The sequence below is a fragment of the Clarias gariepinus genome, chromosome 8 (assembly GCF_024256425.1).
Source record: "Clarias gariepinus isolate MV-2021 ecotype Netherlands chromosome 8, CGAR_prim_01v2, whole genome shotgun sequence".
Taxonomy (NCBI): Eukaryota; Metazoa; Chordata; class Actinopteri; order Siluriformes; family Clariidae; genus Clarias; species Clarias gariepinus.
The window spans coordinates 9,823,992-9,847,659 of record NC_071107.1 but is presented as its reverse complement, the minus strand read 5'-3'; the positions used below and the strand labels follow the sequence as shown (position 1 = coordinate 9,847,659).

At 39.2% G+C, this 23,668-nt stretch overlaps 2 protein-coding genes across 9 annotated transcripts in view; one reads left to right on the top strand and one right to left on the bottom strand.

The window, feature by feature from the left end:
- Positions 1 to 15,179, top strand: part of cpeb3 (cytoplasmic polyadenylation element binding protein 3) — a 56,049-nt gene extending 40,870 nt beyond the window's left edge. For all 7 annotated transcript variants that reach the window (XM_053501652.1, XM_053501654.1, XM_053501651.1 and 4 more), the window contains 4 exons: positions 1,079 to 1,197; positions 5,158 to 5,272; positions 5,394 to 5,575; positions 9,413 to 15,179. In XM_053501652.1, the coding sequence (XP_053357627.1) occupies positions 1,079 to 1,197; positions 5,158 to 5,272; positions 5,394 to 5,575; positions 9,413 to 9,640 (644 nt within the window). In that variant the 3' untranslated portion in view covers positions 9,641 to 15,179. The remainder of the gene's footprint in view (positions 1 to 1,078; positions 1,198 to 5,157; positions 5,273 to 5,393; positions 5,576 to 9,412) is intronic.
- Positions 15,180 to 16,595: 1,416 nt separating this feature from the next.
- Positions 16,596 to 23,668, bottom strand: part of btaf1 (BTAF1 RNA polymerase II, B-TFIID transcription factor-associated) — a 43,204-nt gene continuing 36,131 nt past the window's right edge. For both annotated transcript variants that reach the window (XM_053502059.1, XM_053502060.1), the window contains exons 33-38: positions 23,412 to 23,534; positions 23,001 to 23,153; positions 21,880 to 22,091; positions 21,237 to 21,396; positions 20,976 to 21,146; positions 16,596 to 17,697 (exon numbers count right to left, since the gene is read on the bottom strand). In XM_053502059.1, the coding sequence (XP_053358034.1) occupies positions 17,536 to 17,697; positions 20,976 to 21,146; positions 21,237 to 21,396; positions 21,880 to 22,091; positions 23,001 to 23,153; positions 23,412 to 23,534 (981 nt within the window). In that variant the 3' untranslated portion in view covers positions 16,596 to 17,535. The remainder of the gene's footprint in view (positions 17,698 to 20,975; positions 21,147 to 21,236; positions 21,397 to 21,879; positions 22,092 to 23,000; positions 23,154 to 23,411; positions 23,535 to 23,668) is intronic.

The following is a 23,668-nucleotide window of genomic DNA, read 5'->3' as shown; positions in this document are numbered from 1 at the left end:
ATCTGATGATAATAAATGGTGTTTGTATAGCTGTTTGGGGTTTGGACTGATATTTAAGCACAACAGCACTCCCTGTCGTATGATGATGCTTAATTATTGTTCATGAAATTTAGCATGTTAGCAAAGTTAGCCGTGCATTATCACATGCATGTATACGTGACGAATAAAGACTGAACAGAACTGAACATCGGGAGATTTAATAAATAAACACGAGTGAGAATAATAATGACTTTCATTAAACCTATATATTTTTATATAACCTACTTTACGCGGAGGAACGACGTTAGCAGCGCTAAACAGTTAATCCATGATCGTCCCTTTCTCTAATTATTTTTTATAAACTATTGACCTTACGTATATGACAGAAAAGCACAGCTTGTTGTGGGAATAAGAAACCGTCTTCTAACAGAAAGCTGTTCCATAATTTTATTGGTGCATATATCATTTTAATTTCTTCTTATTATAGAAAAGGTAACATACTACAGCTGGTGGCTCTCATCTCATTAGGAAAATGTCATGACCTGATGTTTCTCCCTTTCTTTCCTCTTAAGGAAAAAAAACCCTCCCTTATCTGTTGAAATACTTACACACACACAGCTCTTTCTTTGCACAGCTACTTCTCGACTGACTCGGTGTTGTTCTCCCTCGCCTCTCCTGATGATCCTGCATGGCTCGTAGTTCTACTGTGGAATGTGGAGGGTAAAACATGACGGCTGTGCATTCCTCTACTAGCGTGTCCCGATTGAACACAAACTCCCCAAAACTTGCAACGTCGCCACAAAGTCCGCTGTTTCTGTTAGTGCTTTTAGTCCGTACAACACTTCATTCGGACGATTTGTTACCATTTCAGTAAAATTGACGGAGTTTGGAGCCGTCGCCTCGTATATCTCGTGATGTTTTTAGCTTTAATGGTTAAACAGAAGGATCCATGGTGTATAGTTGTGGTTTAAAGAAATCATTAGTTCTGTTTATTATGTTACATTTGGATTAAATGTCAAAGTTGATTGTTTTCATGTTGTAAATGCAGCTCTCTCTCTCTCTCTCTCTCTCTCTCTCTCTCTCTCTCTCTCTTATACAGGTTATGCCTTCCTGCTTTTCCAGGAAGAGAGTTCAGTTCAGGCTCTCATTGATGCCTGCATTGAGGAAGATGGGAAACTCTACTTGTGCGTCTCCAGTCCCACCATTAAAGACAAACCAGTGAGTTGAATAAAGTAGTGTGTGAGAGTGAGTGTTGAGATCAGTCCATAACATTCCCACCACCACCAGGTGAATTCAATAACATTGATTAGCAATTATATACCAGTAAACTGGTGACAGGATCCCTGGGCAACCAAGGCTCATCTCCGACAAATAAGACCTCAAGCCTGGCTACGAGAGAACGTTATCACAGCAACACTAACAGCTTGCCGTGCCGAGTTCAAGGTCGACCCGTCCTTCATATTCTCCAGACCTCAATCCGATCTGAGTGATCCAGACAAATCTGATCTGCAGAGGCTCCACCCTTTTCAAAAAGCCCGTAGCATCCGCCGATAACGTCCCGGTGCTAGACACTACAGCACACCCCCAGAGGTCCCATGGAGCCAGACCGTGAGGAGTCGGAGCTTCCCAAGTGGCAAAAACCGGAACCTAGTTTGAAAGTTATGGCTGATCAGTGTATACTCTCTCTCTTCTTTATCTTTCAGCTGTTCCATTTCAGGGGTCGACACAGCGAATCATCTGCCTCCATCTAACCCTATCCTCTGCATTCTCTTCTCTCACACCAACTAACTTCCTGTCCTCTCTCACTGCATCCATAAATCTCCTCTTTGGTCTTCCTCTAGACCTCCTGCCTGGCAGTTCCAACCTCAGCATCCTTCTACCGATATATCCACAATCTCTCCTCTGAACATGTCCAAACCACCTCAATTCAATTCAATTCAATTTTATTTGTATAGCGCTTTTAGCAATTTTCATTGCCGCAAAGCAGCTTTACATAGTCAAAAGAATTATTTAAGTTTGTATGAAATGTGAATTTGTATGAATCAAAATGGTCAGTTTGTCCCTGGTGAGCAAGCCGAGGGCGACAGTGGCAAGGAAAAACTCCCTGAGATGGTAATAGGAAGAAACCTTGAGAGGAACCAGACTCAACAGGGAACCCATCCTCATTTGGGTGAAGCAGAAAGCAGTAAATGATCTGCATTTATACAGTGTGTAGGGTGGGAGGCAGTTCAGCTATAATAGCTGATGTTAATTGATGTTAATATGGAGTCCAGGTAGTTATTGAAGACCCAGGTAGACTTGTAAGAAGTTCCAGTCATGAACTATCGAACTGTCAAGTCCCCAGAGAAACAGTTGCCAACACCAGTCAAGGCCAGAACCATTTTCTAGGTGGAGAGAATCATTCCCAGACACCAGACGCATCCCAGAGAGACACACGGGGCATCCATGTGACGAGATCTTCAGCCAGAAGCGGGGCACCAGGATGGGTCAGACAGGTCCGGAGGGCAGAGGGAGTCTGGATCACTGGCAGCTCAGGAACGACATGTGTAGCTCGACAGAGAGAGAGAGAAAGAGTGAAAGGGGGGGACAGGAGGAGAGAGGAAAAAGAAAGAGGGGGGGAAAGAGAAGAAGAGGAGAGATGGCAGTTAGGTATGGTCACAGTCACACAATGTATAATGTGAATGTATATTAACTGTAGAGTGCAAGCAGAGACTCCGGCAGGACTAACTATGACAGCATAACTAAAAGGGAGAGCCAGAAGGAAACACAAACATGAGGGCTTCCTGACATGTAAAGCAAACAATCACCTCACCGTCAGCAAACCTGAGTGATCAATGAGAGTGAGGAAGACAGCATCCAAACATACCAGTTCACCATAATACTCTACGTCCATGAGTCCCCCAGATCTGCTCCTTTACCTATGGCAAATCTATTTATAAAAATGCTTGGCTAAATAAATAGGTTTTTAGCCTGGACTTAAACACTGAGACTGTGTCTGAGTCCCGAACACTATTTGGAAGACTATTCCATAACTTTGGGGCTTTATAAGAAAAAGCTCTGCCCCCAGCTGTATTTTTCATAATACGCGGTACTGACAAGCAGCCTGCATCCTTTGATCGAAGTAGGCGTGGCGGATCGTAAGACACTAGCATTTCGCTCAGGTACTGCGGCGCGAGACCATTTAATGCTTTATATGTCAAGAGTAGTATTTTAAAATCAATGCGAAATTTCACAGGGAGCCAATGGAGTGAAGATAAGATAGGGGTGATGTGCTCATATCTTCTGGTTCTGGTGAGGACTCTCGCTGCTGCATTCTGGACTAGCTGAAGCTTATTTATGCATCTAGCTGAACAACCAGACAGTAAGGCATTACAATAGTCCAACCTAGAGGTGATAAAAGCATGAACTAGTTTTTCTGCGTCGTTTGGCGACAATAAATTTCTTATTCTGGCAATATTTCTGAGGTGAAAGAATGCTATCCTGGTAATATTATCTACATGTGCTTCAAATGAAAGGCTGGAATCAATAATCACACCAAGGTCTTTCACTGTTGCATTTGATGGAACAGAAAGGCCATCTAAAGTTACGGTGTGATCCAAAATTTTACTCCTAGCTGTATGCGGTCCTATGACTAGAACTTCTGTCTTATCCGGATTTAGCAGAAGGAAGTTAATTAGCATCCAATTTCTTATGTCCTGCACACATTGCTCAATTTTAGTAAGCTGTTTTTTCTCATCAGGTTTTGCTGAGACATATAACTGTGTATCGTCAGCATAACAATGAAAACTAATACCATGCTTACGGATTATGTTGCCCAGAGGAAGCATGTAAAGGGAAAAAAGCAGTGGACCTAAAACTGAACCCTGCGGAACGCCAAACTCCACTAGAGAACATGCAGAATAATCACCATTTAAGTCTACATACTGATAACGATGGGTCAGATAGGATCTGAGCCAGGAGAGGGCTGTACCCTTAATTCCCACTACATTTTCTAATCTGTGAAGAAGAATAGCGTGATCAACAGTGTCAAAAGCTGCACTGAGGTCAAGTAATACAAGCATAGTTATACAACCCTGATCAGAGGCCAATAGAATGTCATTTACTACTTTAACGAGCGCTGTCTCTGTACTGTGATGAGGCCTAAATCCTGACTGATACAGTTCATGTATGCCATTTCTATGTATATATGAGCATAGCTGCTCCGCTACTATCTTTTCCAGGATCTTAGAGATAAAGGGGAGGTTTGATATTGGTCTGTAACTGGACAGCTGACAGGGGTCGAGGTCAGGTTTCTTAATTATTGGTTTGATAACTGCTAATTTAAAAGATTTTGGAACATATCCAATGCTGAGTGAAGAATTAATTATTCTCAACAGGGGTTCTATTATTGCTGGTACTATCTGTTTAAGAAAATGTGTCGGTACAGGATCTAATATACAGGTTGATGAATTAGAAGAAGAGATGAGTGAAATTAGTTCATTCTCTTCAAGGGGAGTAAAGTATTCTAGGTTCTGATCTGACATGGCTAGATTAACATCTGCATCAATTACATTGTTCGGTTTCAAAACCTCAATTTTATGCCTAATATTTACAATTTTATTATTAAAAAAGTTCATGAAGTCCTCACTATTGCATGATGTTGTTGTGGCAATCTGGCCTCTCTGACTTTATCTCCAAAACATCTAACATGGGTTGTCCCTCTGATGAACTCATTCTTGATCCTATCCATCCTTGTCACCACCAAGGAGAACCTCAACATCTTCATCTCTGCTACCTCCAACTCTGCCTCCTGTCTTTTCTTCAGCGCCACTGTCTCTAAGCCGTGAAGCATTGCTGGTCTCACCACTGTCCTGTACACCTTTCCTTTTATTCTCGCTGATACTCTTTTGTCACACAACACACCTGAGACTTTTCTCCACACATTCCAACCTGCCTGTACCCGCCTCTTCACCTCCTTTCCACACTCTCCGTTGCTCTGGACCGTTGACCCTAAGTACTTAAAGTCCTGCACCTTCTTTACCTCCGCTCCCTGTAGCCTCACCGTTCCTCTTAGGTTCTCTCTCATGTATATAATGTCTGATCATGAGACAGTGAACTGATGGCACATTTGCAGTGACTCTCCTTAATGTTTTTTGAAGTTGAGACTTCATGATCTTGACATGATCTTGTGTTGTTCAGGTCCAGATCCGCCCGTGGAATCTGAGCGACAGTGACTTTGTGATGGACGGCTCTCAGCCTCTGGACCCTCGCAAGACCATCTTTGTAGGGGGAGTCCCTCGACCTCTGCGTGCAGGTAAGGGGGCAAGGTCAGATTTTCTTTAGATGTGTGTCTGTGTTCTGTGATCTTTGAAAATATTTTGTAATATAATACACACACACACAATCTCTCTCTCTCTCTGTGTTTGTGTGTGTAGTGGAGTTGGCGATGATAATGGACCGACTGTATGGAGGTGTGTGCTATGCCGGCATTGATACTGACCCTGAGCTGAAGTATCCTAAAGGAGCAGGTCGAGTGGCCTTCTCTAACCAGCAGAGCTACATCGCTGCCATCAGCGCTCGATTCGTCCAGTTGCAGCACAACGACATCGACAAGCGGGTGAGCGCACCGGCGCTGCGTGCCTCTTCTCTGCTCTTAACATTCTTTAATTAAATTTCGCACACTTCCAACGTGTGGTCAGGGCTCCAGCGGGCTCAGGCAGGGTATTGTATGTTAAAAATGATTTTTATCTCTCCAAACCGAGAGATCATGTTCAGACTGAGAGAGTGGAATCCATACTCATGATCTCAGCAGTGTGTGTAATGGAGTCTTCTATCTGTTTCACCCCAGTCTCTGTGCTCTCATTCTTACACACCTGACCCCCACATTCCACCATCTACACACACACACACACACCTGCAACCTGTTCTTACTTTCTTTACATCCTATTTCTTTTTCTCCTTAATGTTCGTTCATTCCTCCTCTTCATCCTTCCTCTCTTTTCTGTCTTTCTTTCTTCTTCACCTCCTTTTTTATGATTTATTGCCTTCATACTTTCCTCCTTATGTTTTCTTTCTTTCTTTCTTTTCCGTATTAACTCCTCTTTTATCCTTAACCTTTTCATTCCCTTCTTTTTCTTTTTGTTTATTTTCCTTATTAACTCCTCTTTCTTCTTTAACCCTATTTTGCTTTTTCTTTCTTTGTCCATCATTGTCTTTTTCTTCCCTTCTTTATTCCTTTCTTCTTTTTTAATATATTTTTGCCATACTACATTCATTCTCCTCTTTTTTTTTTTTTTACCTTTTTAATTTCAATTCTCCTTCATTACCTCTTACCTTTTATTTCCTTTTTTTTATTTCTTTCCCCCTCTAACTCTCGAAGTTTCTTTTTTTCCTTTCCATCCCATCCTGTCCTCCCCCTGGTTATTGTGCTAAACTCCATGCTTCTCAGTAAATGTTGTTTTCTTTCTAAAACTTCGCTCCCCGAACGCAAACAAGCTCTCAAACTTCAGTGTAACAAACTCAGAACCCTTTGTTTCCTCAAAGGACCAAATTGATTTTTTTTTTTTTTCATGTACGAGTGCTGATCATCAGCGGGAATAAATTTAAGGCAACATTTTAACTTAACGATAGTGTTATGCAGGAGGACAACTGAGGGTCGTGGCCTTGGACTCTAATCCTGGCAGTTCACATTGCATGCATGTTTGGAGTTTATCGATGATCCAGACAAAACAATGTAGTTCCAGGCAGTTGTTCGGATTTCTTTTAGACTCTCATCACCTCACAGTCAATTCCTATTCCAGCATTACGAATGGAAAGCATGAAGCAGGAGGTAATCAGTTTGACCATCCGCTTTTGGACAACTGATAAACCCTTGAAGACACACGCTCACACAGAGAGAGCACACACACTCAGACACAGAGAGAGAGAGAGAGAGAGATGCACACTCGAATTAATGATAGTTTTGCTTTTGCTTTCGCATGCGTATGCAGTCGAGCTGCTTTCTATTTTAAGTGCGTCATCCTGTAGGACAAAGCTGACGCTGTGCAGATGAAGACTGAAGGTCTTCCTGGCCCAACAGAATGCCTCGAGTTGCATATATGCATGTGTGTGTGTGTGTGTGTGTGTGTGTGTGTGTGTGTGTGTGTGTGTGTGTGTGTGTGTGTGTGTGTGTGTGTGTGTGCGCCTAGCAGTCTCTTGTATTAAATGCTATTGTATTCACTTCCACTGAATTCTGGCTTTCCACCAAAAACAAGGTGTTTTCATCCTGCAGCACTTACATGTGTTTCATTTGCGGTTCCTGCTGAGAGCATCAGACCGGCCTCGCTTCGGTGTCTGCATCTCCTCTTTTTTTTTCCTCCCTCCTCATTTCTTTCTGTTTGGTGGTTTTGATGAGTCAGTAAGGAAGCTGGATTTGTGCTTTGAGGTGTGATATTTAAGAAAAGGCTAGGCGTAATTACTTTTGCAGCTGCGTGTCACAAAGGTGAGCGTGACATTTCATTCGGCCAAGCGATGTGACACAGAGGCAAGGTTTCGGGTTTATATCTCGGATCAGTTTTGGTACTAATACATTTTTGGTGTCTAAGCCTGTAATTATAGTGCTTAAGTGCTTAACTTATAGGGCTTAAGATACACACGTTAATAGCTTTCTGCAAATGTTAAAAAGTCTTACTTTTGTGTTTTCTTAGGATTTAAAAAAGCGGTGTAGCACACGTGCCTTTTCTTTAACATGGGCATGTGCTCTCATGGAGCTTAAAATGATCATCTTTGTCATAAACAATTAGGATGAACTGTATAATGATTCATGTATTATAATAATTATTTTTATTATAATTATTATTATAACAAGTTACATACTGGATGTTATTTTCTATTGGTTAGAGTTTTTTGTAATTGTCTTTTTATCATGCCGTGTGCTGTCTCGGCATTTCGACTACAAACACCTACTTTTTTTTTATCGATTTGATTTGACTGATCAAAGAATATAATTATTTTAATACTTATTATTATAGAGTATTATTTTAATACACTTTCTGGCCAATATAAACATTGCACATGTAATATTTCTTTTGATCACCTTTAGCTTTAATTACAGTCTGTTCACGGCATAGCATTGTTTTAACGAACTTATGTAACCGTATAATATTTATATTCGTCCATAGTTGCATTAGATTTTGTGGAAGGTCTTGTATTGATGATGGGAGAGTCCAATCACTCTATAAAGTTTTCTCTACACATTTCCAAGACTTTCAGTGGGGTTGAGGTCAGGTCAGGACTGGACGCTTCCAGAAGCACTCTTCTTTGACAATTTGAGTCCTGGAGTAGTCCCGTGCCATCATGGCAGAGAAGCTCCATAGTTGTGATAACCTGGTCATTCAGTACATTCAGGTTGTCAGCTGACTTCATTTTACTGACCTGATCAACTGAAGCAACACCAGATCACAACACTGCCTCCAGAGGCTTGTACAGTGGCCACTATGCATGATGGGTATATGCACTTCCCTTCCTACCCTGATGAACCCATCGCTCTGGAATAGGGTCGATCTGAACTCATCCTACCACATGACAAATCCGAATCAGAAAATTTTCTTAGTACTGAATTGTTTTCTTGATGCAGGACAATAATATGATTCTTCTACAACAGAGTAAAATCTTTTCCATGACCACACAGTATGTCTTCTGAGACATTAATCGCTGTAGTAATGAATTAATCACCCCATCAAAGGCTCTTAGCCATTTTGAATTAAATAAACAAAAACTTTTTTTTTTTGGCCATTATTATATTTTATAATAATAATTTAATTCAATCAAATTTTATTTATATAGCGCTTTTAACAATGGTCATTGTCTTCAAGCAGCTACACAAAAATAATAACAAACAGTTATGTATTGATTAACACATAATTATGATAAACAGTCCTCAAAACAGCAAAGAGTGCACAGTTAAACATTGAAGACAGTTCCACAACCTCCAAAATATTAATTAAAAAATTATTAATATAAAATTGAGCCGAGACCGAGCATGGGAGACGATTACCCACGATCCAGCAGCATGAGCGAGAGAAGAACCATTGGCTCAGTTGCGATCATGTGACGCTCAGGAGCTAAAGCTTATACATGCTACCCGTATTTCAAGACCTTGCTCATTTATCAAGGTAAAATTAATTTAAAAAATTTGCAAAACACTTGCAGACCAAGTTACTCGCAATCCAAGGTTTTACTCTACAGTATGTAGTTTTACATCATCTGTACGCCAGTGCCAACATTTATGCCAAATCATAACTTACTGGAATTTTCATGAATTTGCTTGATAACCCCCTGGTACTGTGGAGCACCCAGCCTGGCTGGAAAATGTCACCTATGCATATTTATTTAGTTTTTTCTTCACAACACTTTACATACCCATTTCCTTTCCACCCGCTCACTGCTGATTCAAATCTCATGTGTCTGGCTGTAGGTGGAGGTGAAGCCGTACGTGCTGGACGATCAGATGTGTGACGAGTGCCAGGGCGCTCGCTGCGGAGGCAAGTTCGCCCCGTTCTTCTGTGCCAACGTCACATGCCTGCAGTACTACTGCGAGTACTGCTGGGCCAGCATCCACTCGCGCGCCGGCCGCGAGTTCCACAAACCGCTGGTGAAGGAGGGAGGAGACCGACCACGCCACGTCTCCTTCCGCTGGAGCTGATGGAGGAGTCAGTCCTCCTCCCCTCACTTCTTCACTTCCATCATCCCCTCCAACCAACTAACCACCGCCATCACCATCACCATGACTACAACCGACAATAACATGGGTCTTCTTTTATCTTTTCTTTAAAAAAAAAAAAAAAATCACAGTTCTTAAAGTCTTTGTCCACCGTACTTTCTGCTAAGGAACATTCAGTTGAATAAGAATTTTGAGTCTTTCTGCTCAGAAATTTGCACTTTGGCACACATGTACACACTTGATATTAGCTAGGTCATGACATCATTGTTTTCTTTATTTTTTCTTTCTTTTTTTTCTAGCTTACACAGATTTCGTCTTGATTTAGTCTTTCAGTGTTTTCCAATAGGACATTATTAGACAAGAGTGAGACTATATATATATATATATATATATATATATATATATATATATGTATGTATATGTGATGCATGTATGTGTGCATGTATTTATATTACATACATGCATACATGTATACACACAGCATGTATTTAAAATTTCTTTTTTAGTTTTTTATTTAATTTATTTTTTTAACAGACCATGCACTTGTTTTCTAAAAACCTGCATCATTGCCCTGAGTACAAAATGTAACGGAACAAAAATTACCAAAGGTGAAAATCATAAAATTGACAAACATAAATAAGGGCAAAAGAAGAAAAAAAAAAGATCTTAAATTAATCTTAAATTGGCACACATCTATTTTGCTCTTCATTTTGGAAACAGTTCAGTTAATAACTCGTGCACAATCAGATTTAGTTTCTTTCGCTTATATATATATATATATTTTTTAGGCCTTTATTTTTTTAATTCTTTTTTTTTTTTTTTTAGTGTTATGTACATGTAATGCTGCAATAGCTTTTGCTGCTAAATCCATGGTATATAGATGTATACCATAGTACTTTATTCAGGCTGGGGAGTGGATGAGAATCGGTTAGGGCGCCTGGTTGGGAAGTGAACAGGCGGGCGTGAGAGCGAGCGTCGGCCTCGGCGGGCCGCGGAGTCAGCATTCGCCCCTGAACTGCATGTTTATCCGAATCAGGTCGCTGCATGCAATAGAATTTTCAGTATCGAGTCTTTTTATTCATCTTGGCCCACTTTGCACATTGTAGACGAAGAAAAAGAGCAGGAAAGTGGACAGGAGGTGGTGACGCCGCGAGAGCTCTCGCTCGTTGGCTCGTTTCTGTCTCGCTAACCATATCATATGTCAAAAGCTAAAAAAGCGTGAGCAGAAAACTAAACCGCAACTCTGATTTAAAAAGGCCTAGATGTAGGATAAGCCTTCAAACAAAACTCTGTCTAGGTGGTGAAGAACATTTTTCTTTTTCAGTGATTGTTAATATAATTGTGCAATTTTTTATACAGTGTGTAGTTAGGTTTGAGTATATATGCCTAGAACTGTGATTCGCTTTAACTGTTCTTGATGTCTAACAAGTCCTGTGAAAACTTCATAACCAGAGTATACAGTACACACACACACACACACACACACACACCACACCACAGTCTTCCCTGTCCTTCTATTCCGTATACACTGACACACACACACACACTTTTGATAGTTCTCATACAGGATGTGTAACAACTCAACCCCCCCCCCCCCCCAATCCCCCCACACAAACTACCGACACCATTCAGTAGAACTAACACCACGTCAGGCCTCGTCGCTTCTGCCTGACTAGGGAAGTGATTAGTAGACAAAAAGAAAATACTGCAGTGATGCGTGCGTGTGTGTGTGTGTGGTTTTTTTTTCCCCTTAAAGACCCACATAAAGAGTTCAGACAGTGTGACTGCAGCACTTTCGATTAATGTCACAAGAACATTGTGTGCTCGCTGCATTTATATATACATCTCTATATATATATCTAAATATATATATATATATATATACACAGATTTTCCTGCAAAGCTTGAAGAATAGAACCAACCTGCTAATAATGATGGTGGATATTTTTTTAAGACTATGGCATGGGCTTGAGAGAGGACGAGTGGGAGTTTAGGAGAACACAAACAAGTATTGGCTGCTGATGTGATGCGTTTAAGAGTGAGAGAGAGGTTTCACGAGCCTGCGACAGTCCCGAGCTCGGCGGGGGAGCGGGAGGGGGGTGAAGGGGGGCGATGTTGCATGGAGCGAAGCGTAAAATCGTCCCATCCCTTCTTCCAGCAGTGACTAGTTTGTCTGGCTGGAAGAAGCCGGAGCAACCGTGGATCGGGTTTTTAAATCCTAAATCATCATCTTTAGGATGGAACACTTTGTTCGCTTTTGAAAAAGAAAAAAGAAAAAAAAAAGATGTAAAACAAGAGCTACTTTTTTACTGATGGAGAAAAAAAAAAGGAAAACTAATCATGAATAGCAATGAAGATCCTTATGGACGTGAATTCTGGGGGGTTTGTGATATTTCCTTCCCAACCCAGAAGGGTTTTCTAGATCTGTTCCTTTTCTGTAATAGACATTTGTTATGCACTACTCTTTGTATCTAGATAGTTAGCTATCAGTCAGCTATTTTTTTGTTGAGAGAGAGCGAGCGAGCGAGAGAGAGAGAAATAGAAATTGTGTGCTTTCTGACTGACGTGATCTTTTGCAATACCTCAATTTTGAAATATAATAGGAGAGAAATCAATATTTTCTAAGTAAGTTTATTCAAATACAAAATATATTAATTTAAATTAGCAAGAAAATGATTTAACAGATGGTTAATTTTATTTTTGTCATGTTTTTGCTTTTATGTTTAATTTTATTTTTTTGAGGAAAAAAAGATAAAAAAAAATAAAAAAATTAAAAAAAGCAACTGAAGGAGCTAGAGCTTTATAACTTTAATCAGCTGAAGTAGAGAGACGACATTAACACGGCGTAAAAAAAACGGAGAGGGAGAACCGCCACCCAACGCCACAGTGTTAAAAAGAAAGAGTTCATATAAAATCCTACTCCAGAAAAAGAAAAGGAAAAAAAACAAAATACGTGGAGTCGACATCCATTAGGTGCTTGAAAAGCCAACTGACGATACTTCCCTTGGTTTTGTATGTTTATAATCAGTCATTTACTGACCAGTGAAACTAATAATTTTTTTTTTTTTTTGGTTTGTGATTTGATTTATTATAATTTTTTTTTAAACAAAAAGCTTTTTTATGTTTCTTAAATGTAGCCCATTTGTTTTGTAAAAGCGAATTTGCCCTACTTTGTTAACCTGATCTAATTTAAGCTAAACTGATCTTCGAGGGTTCTTGACTAAATGGAGAAGAAGAAAAAATGGAGAGAAAGAACGTTCTTTTTTTTTTTTTTTTTTGTTAATAAATAAAAAAAAAAAACACACACAAAGATCCGAACAGTTTCAGCTGTAACTTGATCGAAAGCCCCCGAGGTGCGTCAGCAGCGCGGTGGCCTTCTATTCACCTAAGACTTGAATTAGTCCCATTTTTTTAAGGCTATAACCTCGATTCTTTGTTGTAATGTGCAATACTGTTTGTACTGTTTGTAAAAAAGAAAAAAGAAAAAAAAAACACGCGTAAATCTTTATTGCAGATTTATTTTCATTGCAAGCATTGTGATTCACTAAAATCATTTTCTACTGTGTATTTACCTACTCTACACGCTAGTACCTTCCAGTGGTAATGTAGCCTTTATACTGAGAAATTTTTCATTATTTTTAGAGATTTTTTGCAAAAAAAAAAAGAAAAAAGAAAGGAATTAAAACATTTACATATTTTTTTTCTTCTTTTTTTAATTTCATATTTCTTTACAGATTTATTTCTCAACCATTAATATTGGCTATTTCTGGGGGAGACTTTCATACCTGGTCAATGTCGTTAATATTATTTTGTATTTTTACTTGGAATAAATTAATTTTATGATGCTAATTCTTTAAGAAAAAATCTTTTTGTTTTTATTTTATTTGATGAAGCTGAAAACATTTGTAACGTTACTAAAATGTCTAGATTTTTGAAATGCGATGCTTTTGTGTTAACTCGCTGATGTTGCTTACGTTAGTGTGACGATGATCTCAAGTTATAAAGGGGGGGGGGGATTTTCATGAGTGGGAATTGATGTCTTTGGGTAATGGAGAATGATTGATTGGTAATGTATGGACTGAATGGGCAATAAAACGACATGACGGAAAGGAGCGGATTTGAGGTGAATGTTGTGATGCAGTGGAAGCTACACAGTGATTTAACTACTACCACTCCAGTCACTGCCACTGAAACGCCCAGGATGTGCTGAGCTGAAGAGAATCACAACACCTTTCTGAGAGCATTCACTCCCAAACCTTCCATCTGTAGCAACAGATTGAAGTGCAACACATTCCAATGAACCTGATGTCTTGCCCTCTTCTACATACATGAGCTCGCAGATGCCCACAGGTGGGCTGCGTCACCATCAGTAACATGGGACAACTGGGTTTAGTTGTCCCAAATTAGATTTAGTGCTGGAGTCATACCATCGAAAAAAATCCTAATCTGGCACTGGGTGACATTAACATTAGGGTTGTATAAATAATGTCGTCTGAACCCGGCGTGAGTGCCGGAAAGATCGTAGAACTCTTGAGCAAGCCTTTTGATGCTCTTACCTAATCAGCGACCCTGCGATTGGACCACGGCGTTCTAACTAAACCCGGGTAAATATTTGCTATATATTGGTTTTCATTGTCCTGGAATCCACTGTACTGTATCTCGGTCAGCACATAGATATGCAACTGATTCATCACGTTTTCTAGTTTGTTTAAGTTAAACTCATGTTTGCTCACTTAAAAAAAAAAAAAAAAAAAAATCTTTAAAGACGCCACCCTTATCTTTTTAGAGGGAATGCTCCAGCTGTGGTGTTGTGGTCGGCTCTTCAGCGCTAAGTTTAAAACGAGACCGGATGTCCTCTCTAGCTTGCCTTTTTCTATCCATTTTTTTTTTTTTTTTTTCGTTCCCTAATCCCAGGCTTGCCAACTAACCTCTTAGTGTCCTCCTGGAATGTTTAATTTGCCTTCACTGGTAACTGTTGGTCATTTCATCATTTGCTCACTGCACTCATTTTGTTCCCCTTCGTTCCTAAAGGAATCTAATAATAATAATGTCACTAAAGAGCTGCTGAAGAGGAGAAGACAAAAGAGATGCCGCGTCCTGGTGACTGTTTCACACACTCTGTAGATGCCTATATATTTCCTGTTCTAGATTCGGGTAGTTATTTATTCACCTGTGCTTCATGCTCATTCTCTGTGGGTGGATCTGCAGCCCACTTTGTATCAGTCATGTGAAATATATATAAAAAAGATAACTATCTACATGAAGGATTGATTTCTTTTTCTACGTTTCCTGTTTTAATTTATAACTAATGACAGGTTCTATCTTGAAATTGTTGATTTGGACCTGTGCTTGTCTGACGTAGTTAAACTGTGATATAAAAAAAGAAAAAAACTAAACAAAAATACATGGAGGGCAGTGCTGCTATTGCTTACAACTTGCTTCAAGTTTGTAGTTCCCACCTTCATTATTTCCCCCTTTTCTGTACTAATAAGCAGATCTTATTAAACATGGTTGTATGATGCTGTGAAGTGTGGTCGTCTTTTGCATGGCCTCTGTGTTTTTCCTGTAACTCCTTATTGCATGAGCATACACCATAACTTTTAATATTTACATGCATCTTTTTTTTGTTTACTTTTATAAAAATAATGTCAGTGCCTGTGTATTTAATGAAACTCCGAGCAGGCTGACCCACACCCTAACCACTGATTAACCTCTTCAGTGCTCAATGTGCATTTAAAGTATATATACATTTTAAAACATGAAGAATCATCAGCAGCTGTGCCAAAAAAACACTTTTCTTTCTTAAGTCCAATATGGTGAGTGGAGCATTAAATGTTTGTAGGGATAAATCTCTTGCTAAGGGTTATGGTGTAAGGAGCCAGGAGCTGAGACAGCAATGCTAAAAGAAGGCCTAAGTGGAGGCACAGCTCTCTCCCTCATATACACACACACCGAGAACTTGGTTTACAACTAATCTACAGATCCACCTACAACATACTATTATATGTACTATGTCCATGTGTCTAATCTGACATTTGTAATTAAATGCAATTATAAGGTTTGATGAATCATAAAGGCACTAGTTAGATACAAAACTAAACCAATGCAGCTGTGAAATGAAGGTCTTCAAGGAGCTCCCTTTGTGCGCAGAAGCATTATCATACCAAAACATGTCCATGGTGATTAGTTACAGTAAAGGGAAATCATACAGCTAGAGCATAAAAAGCACTTTTTTTATTGTGCTTCTAAACTTTAGGTTTAAGGCTGGTATTCAGTTTAGAGCTGACGATCAGCCCAATAATCATAATCATTTCCAATGTATGGAAGGTATGCAGCTGTGTCTTACTAGAAAAGAGAGTATGACCTGCTGTAAACTGAACCATGGCTCACAGAAGAACATCCTTCATCACATACGGTAACCGTCAGAAGCCATTCCAAATTTTATATGCTGCACATGCAATAAGGGAAACGCTGTAAGTAAGCAATACAACATGAAGAGGCGTGCTGTTACAGGAACAGTGCAAGATGCGCTGATGCTACAACGCAAACTGCCTTAAGCGGACAGCCATCACAATCATGTCCATGTTTGGAATGCTGTCTCAGTGTGAAGATGTCAGGATTTCATCAGTTACAGGAAATACTCCTGTTTGCATATCAAGATTTTACCAAAAACCTACAAAACAAATAAAATAGTTTTAAAAAATCCCACGGTGCACCCTTTTTGCTTTATTGTGCACAACATTTTACAAATTAGAAATGTAGAGAAATATGGAAATAAAAGTCTTTTTACAACTAAAGTTTTTTCATATTTATAATTTGATATAATTCAGTAATTTCATAAGGATTTTTTTTTTTTTTAGGTCATAAGCATTTCACTTCATATACTGTGTATGTGAAAATTTGAATTTAAATGTTTTTTTTAAAGAACAGACAGTCATCAAAGAAAGCTCATTAGAATTTATTAAAATTCTATTGGCTTAAGCAAAGAAGGCAAATTACAGACATATTTACAAAGTCCTTGTTTTTCTTTTTAAAACTATCCGACAAGGTTCCACGAGCATCCTATATCTGCCAGGTGAACAGGACCGAAGATTCCAGCCAGCACGGTGTCCTTGCACATGCCAGACTTTTCACATTTACTCTGGGTGCGAGTGTGTGTCATGGTAGGCCGGGGGTGATGCTCTGAACTGAGCTACAGACATGGATGAGAACTGACAGGCACTGTGCATCAGAAAGGAAGGGGGGAAATATCACCCCCTAGTGGAAAAGATGATTAATGTTCTTCATTCCAGTTCATTTCTTCTTGTTTAATGTATGTGTACAGTGTCCCCTGGTGTTCAAGATACAAGGCTCCAGAAGCCTTTTTGGTTAAGATGGCTGTGCAGTCTACAAAAATAAACAATATATACAAAATCCTATGTTTTGTATATTGGCTTATATGCCTATTAAGATCCAATACTGACAGGTGTTTGGCCTTTCGAGGTAAGCTTTAAGACTGTATAAGTGCAGGAGGACTAGTCGAGGATATTGTTCATGATCAAGAATACAAGGGAGATCCCACAGCATGTGAGAGAATAAAATCAGTGGACCAAGACTGGAGGGGAAATGAGTCAATCCCAGTGCGTTCCTCCTCAGCTTGGCAGTGTGGGGTCCGATAGCGTGTATATGGAGTGTGAGGTTTTGAACAGCAAATTCTATTCTACTGAAGTCCAGACTGACATAACGGATCAAGTGTTTCGTAAAAAGGTACCATGGCCAAATGTTTTAAATCCAGACGGTGTTTCATTCTCTTCAGGGCGATGATTACTCATTATTGTCTGTAACAAATAGAAGTGGTCGATCCCAAGAGGGTGGCTCTGCGAGTAGGGTGTGCTGGGTTAGTGCAGCGAGAGCATGAAATTGTCCAGATCATACTCTGCCTCATACTGCTGCTGGTCCCACAATTCCCCCAGGCCGTCCAGTACAGACTTTATACTGCCCTTCCCTGAGGAGGAGGAGGAGGAGGATGACGCCATTTCGCTCTTGTCAACTTTATTGTCCTAGAAACAATAAAAGTAGTTACATTCTAGACAAAATATGCACATTTCACATTATGAGAATCTTCATTTAATTGCAAAGTTTTCTGTTTGACACCCAATCAGCTAGTCTATGACATGTGAGTGAGTCTGTATAAAATAATGCATGGGAGGCCATAAAATTCCTTTGAATTTAACAACGCAATATTAGTTCCTTTGTAGCGGTCTATAAAATGTAATACTTGGACAGATTCACAGGATGTAAAAAAATCTATGTTAAGCTATTTTATTAACACCCAAAAACAAATTTAAAATGTGGACTTCCCCTTCAATATATACTTATGTATTATTAAAACCGTGCTATGCAGACAACCCTGTGCCGTCTAGCCCAAATGATCCTTGCCCGGTTTCTGGGGTTATTGATTCACATGTACATATGGTAAGGCGTATAAAACTTAACACTATTGTGTACAGACATAAGCACTAGTGTTTAATAAATCCTTCCCACTCCCACAGAGGAAACCCCTCACAAAGTCCCACTGTATGAAACATGAGAGGGCTCATTTGTACCCACACTGACATGAGGAGGAAAGTTTTGGGCACATACATGCCCTAACTAAGATGATGGCGACCCTTATAAACGGTGACCCTTATGCTTGTGGTTATGTGAAGAGTTTATACTGTACAGTGTTGATACAGCGGCAATAGCTGCATTTACATGGACAAGATTTCTTTCATCTGACTAAAATCACTAGTTAGAGATTTCAACCTTAAGTTGAGGTTTACATGCGGGTGATTCCATCTCAAATGAACCAGTGGAAGAGAAATTTTCCACCATCACTTCTCAGATTTTGCTGATTTTTTCACCAATTGTTGGTATTGGCATGAAAATAAAACCCCCCAATTTTTTTTTTGTCCCAACTCCCGCTTGTTAAAAAGCCATCTTGATTTTTGGCCTCGACGCGCTTTAAGACGTGCCACGCCCCTTTTTGAAATCCTCTTTTCCTAGATAACTCACTTGCTATATGTCATATGGAGATGAAACTGGGTATATTTATGTACTTTTGTATGTAGATTCAGATTCCATAATCAGAATTTGGCTATCTCCTGTGGTTATGGAGATATTTTTGAAAAACCATTTTTTGGGGGTACCTCTTTTCGACCCCCCAGAACCCAAGGTCTGCATGTATATATGTTACTCAAAAAAATAGGGGTTACTTCACATCACCTTATCTTGAAAATAAATAAAAACCAGAGGTGTGTTATGCCCTGTTTTATAGAAATCATCAAAAATTAATTGTCCAGGTTTTGCAAATGTTTTACGATTTGATACACATTTTATATACAGAGAATGTACATGGATCTACACAATAGGCCTTATCTACCAGTAAATGTGTTATTTTATGGTGGTACATGTAAGATACATGTATCACTGTCAAACAGTATCCTGTAACTGAACAATTCAGGTTCATACTGATCAGAAAGTTGAATCATCTCCAACCAACTCCATGAGTGACCTCGCACTCAAGGAACTTGATGATTGCATCATCTTTTTCTTCGTACTAATTGAGTGTGTTTCATTTATGTTAATTCTTTTACTGAATCTTTCCAATGTAGTTTGTTGTCTTAATCACAATCTGATTACAAAGACTTGATGGCAAAACTTGTCTGTTCTTTGGATTCTCGTGACTATATGTTGCACAGGCGTGAGCAGTGGCCCCCAATCAAAAGTATCTGATTATCTTAATTAGGGAATGGCAATATGGCCAAAAAATATTTATCATGATATATATTTGAACATTTGCGATAATGATATAATTGACGATATGATTGACACCAGTCAAAATACTTTACAATTCCAAAACTTTATTAGTGCAAAAAAAAAACCATCAACTTATTTTCTATTAACTAGCAGCTGTTTGTATGTACATTAAAGCTATATAAAATTTTAACAGTGCAAATGCAAATTCCTTGATGACAATTTAACCAAAAGGCATTTCCAGTGGAAATGGGCACATGGGGACATATCCTGAGCATAACCATGTATAATATACACAAAACTTAAAAAGAGTTGCTTTGCAACATAAAACTGCAGTGTGGTAAATAAATAGGTCAAATAATAAAACTCAAAACTCTTGAGTATAAACAAAACAAGCAAACAAAAAACATGGATAAATTATGCTACGGCTCATGGAAGTTTTTCACGTACTTTAACAGCTTTGTTGTACTCAAACAAGTGCTTCTGCTTTAAATTATAAAAAAGGTTTGTGGTGTTTCCTCCCTTCGCCACGACGACCCGCTTGCATGTTATGTTCTACAAAAAATTGTGCTTTGTTGGGTATCTGACGGGTGAAAACCAAACCAGTTCCACACTACTGAAGTTGCACCATTTTTACAAACCAATTCTGGTTCATCAACGATCCGCTTTCGCCCTTCTCATTCTCCGCCGCCGCCATGCTTTTTCCCCCATAAAAATGTACGAAAACAAAGGCACTGCGCGTTTTACCCCTATTCAATCGCGATATTTCATTTTCTTATCATTGCCTAACATTGTACTGGTATTACCGTGAAAGGTATAATATGGCCCAGCCCTAATCTTGATGGTATATTTGAAAATGCTGATTTGGACCCAGATGACACTGTTCAGTTCAAGCAGTGGAATCATGAAAGCCATGGCAAAATTTCTGACATGTCTTTGTGTCTGATTTTATTATGAGACTTTGTGAAAAATGTGACTCCTGCACAGCTCATCACTATACAGCCAAGGCCCAAGCTGTTTATTTAAAAGAACTCCAAGAGAAACAGTCTTTGACTAGATATGCATTACAGAAGAATTTAAGGTTACTTTTACTTTGAAAGGAGCAGATTTTATGGGTATGCATTAAGTATTCTACAGATATTGCAGTACATTTCTGTATGTCAAATCATAAAATGTTGCAAAACCTGGACAATTTATTTTTAAAGATTTCTATAAAACAGGGCATAACTCTGGTTTTTATTTATTTTCAAGATGAGGTGATGTAAAGTTACCCCTATTTTTTTGAGTGACATATAAATGCAGACCTTGGGTTCTGGGGGGTCAAAAAGGGGTACTCCCAAAAAATGGTTTTTCAGAAATATCTCCATAACCACAAGAGATTGAATCACCCATGCACAAAACATTTAATCAGAATCTAATTTTATATAATAACGGTGTTTATATAATGCAAATTTTTATTCCCACTGGCCCATTATTCTCATTATTAGTGGAATATAATACAGATTAATAAAACAGAAAAGACAATGACGAGAGGCACCCTTACCTTGTCCAGAGTAAAAAGGTTCAACAGCTGGTCTGTGCCCATGCTCTGTAGACTGGCATTCTCCTGGCTGATCACGGTGTTAGCTATACTCATCTTAAACTTTTGCAGACCCATGATCTTCTCCTCCAAAGTGCCACGAGTGATCAGACGGTACACGTTCACCACACGTTTCTGAAATCCAAACGTACCCAAGGTTATTTTTTCTTATCAATACCAGTGACATTTGTTAATAATAACTGCACCACATACACACAGACTAACCTGCCCTATTCGGTGAGCACGGTCCATAGCCTGCAGGTCTCTCATTGGGTTCCAGTCATGTTCCACAAACACCACAGTATCAGCTCCTGTGAGGTTCAAGCCCAGACCACCTACGTGTGTCGTCAGGAGCAGCACATCTATTGATGGGTCGTTGTTAAACCTGCAAGACAAAAAAAAAAAAAAAAAAATGAAATGCAAAAGGTGAGCTGTTGTCCTGCAAAATTGCCGAATCACCCGTGGGCCACCTTATAGACAATATAGTATTAATCAATTGGCTTTTGAATTCCGATTTTTCCTTCCAACACACATTTTCTAATTAGATATGAAAAACAAGTGCTTTCAATATCTTTGTGACCAAATCGCAGAAGCCATTATATTGAGAAAATGACGTACTGTTAGTTTAACTATGCTCTTAGGTTACACCCGTGTAACATATTTAAACGTCAGACATCTGGAATTTGGCTCAACTATGACCGGCTTAAATGAATTATTCCTTTGTAAAGACACAAAGAATGGAAATGGAAAATAAACATGGATTCTGGTTCGTCTAAAATCTTAATACTAGGTAGAAATCTTGGACGATAAAGATACACATTGCGTGTACACATCGATGTATAAACTCGCATTCATAAAAACTTGTCACCTGGAGACAATGGAATGGCGCAGGCCTGCAGGCACACTGCCGTCCAGACGCATGTAGGTGACTGTAGGCAGCTGAGGCTTTAGAAGGTCATGCTCCACGATGTCCAACATGCTCTTTAGCTGGCAGAAGATCAGCACACGGTGCTGAGCCACCACTGCCTCTGTACTGACATCCGAGGAGCCGGACGAGCCCAGACCACAGTCTAGCAGCAACTACATGATGAGATAGCATGTTGAAAATTAATTCAAGAGTTCAACTCTGATGTCAGTGATAAGTAATTTGTCATTAAACAACTAGAATAATTGCCTTTGTTTTTTTTACTAAATGATGCAGATCAGTAAAAAATAATATTCAAATCTTTAACATTCCCTCCCCTCCCTCTCCTGTTATCTCAGGACCTGCAATTAGTAGAGTTCCCACCTTTCAATTAGCTTGGTGCTAAAATATCCTCCGACTTGTCATGGGATGCCCACATTAAGTATATAATTTCAAAGGTGCGCCCCAGAATATACTATCTTTACTATTTTTACTATCCAGTGTGGGGTGGTCTACCTAAAGGTCTCTCTGAGGAGTTAAGGGGAATCCAAAAGCGATGCAGACAGATAATAGGCATTCCGACTTCAACTCTATCAACACTGAGCGAGAGGCATGATGTAGCCATCACACGTATTTTAACTAAAATATTCAGGAACAGTTCACCGCTGCATTGTTTTCTGCCTATGGCTGCAACATCTACATATTCTCTACATATATTTTGCCTGTATATTAATTTAATGCGTGCACAGTTAATTTTTACTTGTTTCAAATGAAGTAAGTGATTGTCTTGGAGTATGTGTTATTTGACATTTTAGGGTTTTTGTACTGCAATAGCTGGTCTTGTCAAATGTTAAATTAAACCCATCAATCTAACTACGGTCACCTTATAACTAACAGTTTCTCAGGGCAATCTACAGATGTCCTGGGTTTCCACTTACAACTTAACTACCTGCTTTTGGTCGGTTTCTATTGCTAAAATGCATTTTAAATTTTGCCAGCACAATGCTCACCAGAATATTTCTGCGCATTGAGAGGCAATTACATGAACTAAAAAAAGAAAGCTCTTTAGATCTTCATGCTTTTACCTGTTTAAGTGCAGAGAGTTTTGGTGCATGCTGGATGTCCCGGAGACTGGAATTCTGGGAGGTGAGCTGCTCGCTGATGCGCTTGTGCTCAGGATGCTGAGGTGTCAAGACCAGTGCTGGATGGTTACAAAGCTTCCTCAGGTATTGAAGAGCCTACACAATATATAAAGTAATTTAGTACAAACTCAGTAGCTGTATTTAATGTAATGTCTAATAAAATTTACATAATATAGTGACAAAAATAAGACAAAGACTCATATCTTTAATTTCTGACATCATGTCACTGTTGCACATAAGTGACTAGCAAGCCTAGCTAAGTTTCTTTCAAAAAACAAAGCAGAATTCGTTTTAAACATTCCAGCAGAAAGTGCATATAATGTTTAACAGCCTTATATAACACTTATATTTCACCTGGAACACATGTCCAGTGGCCTTCAGCTTGGGTTTGTCCTCATCCTCTTGGGCTGTTGGGGAGAGGACATCGTCCACGTTCACCTTTGCCCGAGATTTGGCAAAGTCCTCATACAACTGAACCTAAAGGCAGAGAAAAGGGGAAGGAAAAGATTACAAAAGAGAATGAGGGGGGAGAGGGGAGAAAGGAACTGAAGGGAAAAAAAGTAAGCAACACTTGATCATACATTGTAATGTACTCACTTATAAAATTGCGT